Consider the following 4,622-nt stretch of genomic DNA (forward strand, 5'->3'; position numbering starts at 1 on the left):
TTCCTTGCTGGAGGATTGACTTCAAAACACACACAAACCAACTCATATCAGAAAATAGAACTTGGCGAAAGGTGGGGGGTATAATCGGTATCCCTTACCACTTGCTGGTACTTGTTTACATTTTCTTGAAGTGTGTTAAGGAGAAAACTGAAGATTCTTTCCATGTTCTGGGTTAACGTTTGCTGGATATCCCTTCGTCTTTGAGGGGGTAGTGTCTGAAAGGTCACTACATCCTCTGCCAGCCGCAAAAGAATGAACATCACCAATTCAGTCTGTGTTTCCTACACCAATAGAAAGAAGGTAGTTAAATATGTTTTTGTTTTTTAAATTGGGGTATGTATAGTTGATTTACAATATTGTGAAAACATGTTTTGCATTATAAATATGACCAAAGGCTCTTTTCTGCTGACAGGACAGACAAACAAACCAGAAAAACTCGGAAGAGCAAACAAAAACAAAACCCTGAATTGACACAGCTGTACTGCATACCCCTTGTTTGGAAAGAGTGTCCAATTCTACTAGCATGTCAGGCCAGTGCTGTGGCCACTCCCGCTTGATCATTTCTACTACAATTCGAGACAGAACATCTTTAATATGGTTCTCCTCTTCCAAAATGTTCAGTGTTCCCTGCAAAAGAAAAGTGACATCAAGAGGTTTGCAAGACTGAATTCAAGGGGAAAAACTGGGCTGTAAGAGTGTAGAAAACTTAGGAGCAGGCCTACTTTCAAATTAAACAAATCAACCTGTTCTCCATGTCTGAGTCATCTGTCCTGCATTCTCTCTAATCATTCTTCCCTCTTAAAGCTTAACAGAGGGATGCATCAGCTAATAAAATGGCCTGTCACACGGAGCAAGGAAGACATCACTGTTCTTCTTTACAAACTGAAGAGATTTTCATATTGATTGTTTCATTTTGTATGAGGGCCAGAGTAGAAGAGTATGGAAATAAAGAATACAGTGAAAGGCTGATAAAGCAACTGAATATTTTCCTAATAGTTCTAGCTTTAGAAGACATAGGAAAACCATTATTGGGACTCTCTTCTCAAGTCTGGTATCAAGTTTAATGGATTAAGATTTCTATCACATCTCCCCAGAACTAACAAAATGTAAATCCTAGCTAGCTAAGTTAATAATTTTGAAGGGAATTTTTTTTTTTCTATCAAAGACACTAGACTTTGGGGATGAAAAGGGGCATGAATTCCCCTTTTCATGTCCTTTATAAAAAAGAACATAAAGGCTGTGGATTCTAAATGTGTTTAAAGTTACATTCTAACTCCCCAAACAAACTCATTTAGCCTATGTTTTTATTGCTAGTGACATAAAATAATTCACTTTAAAATAAAGGGAAACAAACAGCAAAGTGCAATCTAATTTAGAACTGGTTAATCTAAGACACTTATTCATTTGTTAAAAATGTTTACCATCGCTACCCTGTTTTCATGATTTTAAAAATAGAAGTCAACACATAAAGGATTAATTGAACTGAGTAAATGGGATGAACTGTGATGTCTAGTGATGGTGGTTCTTTTTAACTTGAAGGTAACATTTAATATTATATAAAGTTGTTTGACCTATGTAGAACCAGTGAATTTTTACACAAATGCTACATTGGAAAAGTCACACTTTGTCTAAACTACCTCATAAATGCAAGTCTTCTAATCAACCATTCCTTACATTTGCGATCAGCTCCATGACACTGTTCTTCAGATAGACCTTCTCCAATCGAGACATGTTGTTCCAACGAAACCTGGCCACCAAAATGCATAAAGTCAACAGAACGACATTAGAAGCCTTCTCTTCAGAAGAGATTAGCTTTGATTCCTATGTTAAAATTATGCTGGTGATTTTATTCAGAAATTATACTCTGGATTTTGTATCCTTCAAAAAATGGACAGAAACAGTCCACATTTAATCAAAATGCTAAAAGCAAAAAAAGAGTTTAATATAGACAGTGACTCATTAATTAGAATCCAGGTAGGATTTGTGCACAGATGAGCTTTCCCCCTTGATTTTATTGACAGACCATAAGCAAATACACACCTGGGACAACTACAACTATGTAGCTGGTTTTCAGAAACTAGAATCTGATAGGACTAACTCCCTTTCTATACTTGCTTTGTTCAGTCACTAAGTTGTATCTGACTCTTTATGACCCCATGGACTGCAGCACATCAGGTTTCCCTGTCCTTCACCTCCTGGAGTTTGCTCAAATTCATGTCCATTGAGTCAGTGATGCCATCTAACCATCTTAGACTTAGAAGGTAATAACAGCACAATTTCAGAAAAACTGTGAGTAAATCTTAGAAGCTGATGGATTCTTCAGATAGGCAGTAGGGGCAGGAGACTCAAATTAGAATGGATTTTTAGTTATTCTCATATAATCCTGCTTAGAATCCTGCCATGCACAGTCAAAACTTGAGGAAAAAGAAAAAAAATTAAAGGCAGTGTCTTTCTGGTGTCTAATCAGATATTTACCTACACACTGCATTATTCTAAAAAGACTCTGAGGTCAGTGGGCATATATTAGGAGCTCAATAAATGCTAGCTAAGTGACTGTGAGCTAATATTTGCAGAGTGCTTAGTATGTACCATGCACTTTACACGGATGAAGAAACTAGGGAAAGGTTAAGTTCTGAATGAGAGCTCCCGTGAGGCTGTGATGACCTCTAGGAAACATTCCTTTCTGCCTGGGGATTGCTCTTTTCTACTCACCTAAAGACTATCTCTAAGAGTTATATAAGAAATAAAGATTTGCTCTCTCACATACTTGACAACGTGTTCCAGGATCTGAAGGCCAAAATGTCTGACGATGGCAATTTGTGTTTTCTCAGCCAACCGCAAACCACAGGGGACACAGACAGGGCACTTTTCTTTAAACTCCTCACAAAACTGAAAAAAAAAAAAGCTAGTGTTTCCCTTAGGAGCCAGGAGAAAGCAGGACTAGGAAAAAAACAAAACTCCAACCTGAGCTACTGTTTTAAGTGGCAACATTTAGATAAATATTATATAAAGGATTATTTTCACTTTGATAGTTCCAGATTTCCCATGCAATGGCCAATTAGTGCTGGAAAAAATAATGTGACCTAAATGAGTAAAAAACTGTTATATAAACCCCTGAAGCACATAGGGGTGAAATGACAATTACTAGGACTAAAAACCTCTGGTTGGGGGAGGAATAAAGCAAATGTGGAAAAGTCTTTACAACTGTTGAGTTTAGGTAATAGGTATACACAAGATCATTACAGCATTCTACTTATGCTATTTCACAGTAAAACAACAAACAGAACCCAAATATTTCTGATTCCAAATCCTATGGCATACATCTATACATTGTAAAACTTCTTCCAAGTGATGCTCACTCTACTTTATGAAGTTATGTTTCTTAAAACACACACAGTACTGTTCCAGCGGTCATTTCTCGTTGCCCACATACATTGTTTGATGGGGGAATAAACTCAGATCTTATTAGCATTCCCATTTGTTTTGTATTAGCTTTCCCAATTTACACAAGAATCAGTCTCAGTAGCAGAGAATCTAGCAGTCAAGAAAACTACTTTCAGGAAACCAAAAAGCCCTTGCTAAAATGCAAAGTAAGTGGTAGAAGTTCACCTTTGCGCAAAATAGTCTAAGAATATCACACAGTAAAAAACAGGGGGTGGGGGGATGAGAATTAAGCCAGAAATACCCAAGACACATAAGTGGGTTAGGGAGAAGTGTAGGGATGTAAGTAAAAGGGCAGTAGAGAGGCTGGAGCTCGGTTAGGGCGAGTCAGGAAGAGTGTGTCAGCAGGGAAACGTTTAGTGTAGGGAGACTATAAAGAATGTGGCCGATATTGGGGACGGGTTGGACACGTGCTCCACGGGAAGGAGATGGGATGCAGGAATGTGGGGGTTAGGGGAATAAAGTGGGTTCAGCTGGCTGTGGAGGGGATCGTGGTGCGGAGAAGAGTAAACAGAAGCGGGGAGAGGGGGAGGAGAGGGCAGTGGGGAGAAGAGATGGCCACAGTGAGGCAGGGACCAGAGCGTCCCGGGAAAAGGGTAGGCGCGGCGAGCAAAGAAGGCGGGGAGTGGGAAGAGGCGCGGAGAGCTGCAAGGGGGAGGGCCCCCCAGGGTTGGAGACCGAGGTCCAGGGGCCGCGTGGGCGGGAGACGGCCAGCGTCGTGGGCTGCGCCGGGACGGCTGAGGCTAGGGGAGGGTCTCGGGGCAGGCCCGGGTCGCCAGAACTCAGATACCTTGAGGGCTTCTAGCCGGTAACGCTGGGTGGAGCTGGGGTCCATCATGATCGTCACCGCTTTCACCAGCTGCTCGCACAGCGCGTTCACTCGATCCATCGCCATGAGTAGTGCCACGCACCACAAGCGCGCAGCACCACAGTCCTGGGAGCACGAGGCACGGACGGCTCGGTTGGCGGGACCACACGCTGGTACCGGGCCGCGGCGGGGCGGTGAGGAGCAGAAGGAGGAGCGTGAGCCGCCGAAGATCCAGCCGGGAAAGAGCCGGCGCTGCGCACGCGCCCGACGCGCCAGTGCGCATGCGCCCGCGGAAGTGGCGGCTCCCTATGACGGTTGCTCCTTGGTGGGCGGAGCGAGAGACTTTGGGGCCGCGGTACGCAGGCGCGTCAAC

General features: G+C 42.6%; 1 protein-coding gene across 6 annotated transcripts in view; it reads right to left on the reverse strand.

Annotated features, from left to right (window-relative positions):
- Nucleotides 1–4,515, reverse strand: part of XPO5 (exportin 5) — a 43,477-nt gene extending 38,962 nt beyond the window's left edge. For all 6 annotated transcript variants that reach the window (XR_014061853.1, XR_014061852.1, XM_081518841.1 and 3 more), the window contains exons 1-5: nt 4,232–4,515; nt 2,768–2,889; nt 1,675–1,747; nt 490–627; nt 99–281 (exon numbers count right to left, since the gene is read on the reverse strand). Coding sequence is in view for 4 of the 6 variants with exons in the window: in XM_081518841.1 (XP_081374967.1) it covers nt 99–281; nt 490–627; nt 1,675–1,747; nt 2,768–2,889; nt 4,232–4,336 (621 nt within the window). In the remaining 2 variants the exon portion in view is untranslated. The remainder of the gene's footprint in view (nt 1–98; nt 282–489; nt 628–1,674; nt 1,748–2,767; nt 2,890–4,231) is intronic.
- Nucleotides 4,516–4,622: the final 107 nt, after the last annotated feature.

The sequence above is a fragment of the Giraffa tippelskirchi genome, chromosome 8, assembly GCF_054371585.1.
Source record: "Giraffa tippelskirchi isolate mGirTip1 chromosome 8, T2T-mGirTip1v1.2.pri, whole genome shotgun sequence".
In the NCBI taxonomy this organism is placed as follows: Eukaryota; Metazoa; Chordata; class Mammalia; order Artiodactyla; family Giraffidae; genus Giraffa; species Giraffa tippelskirchi.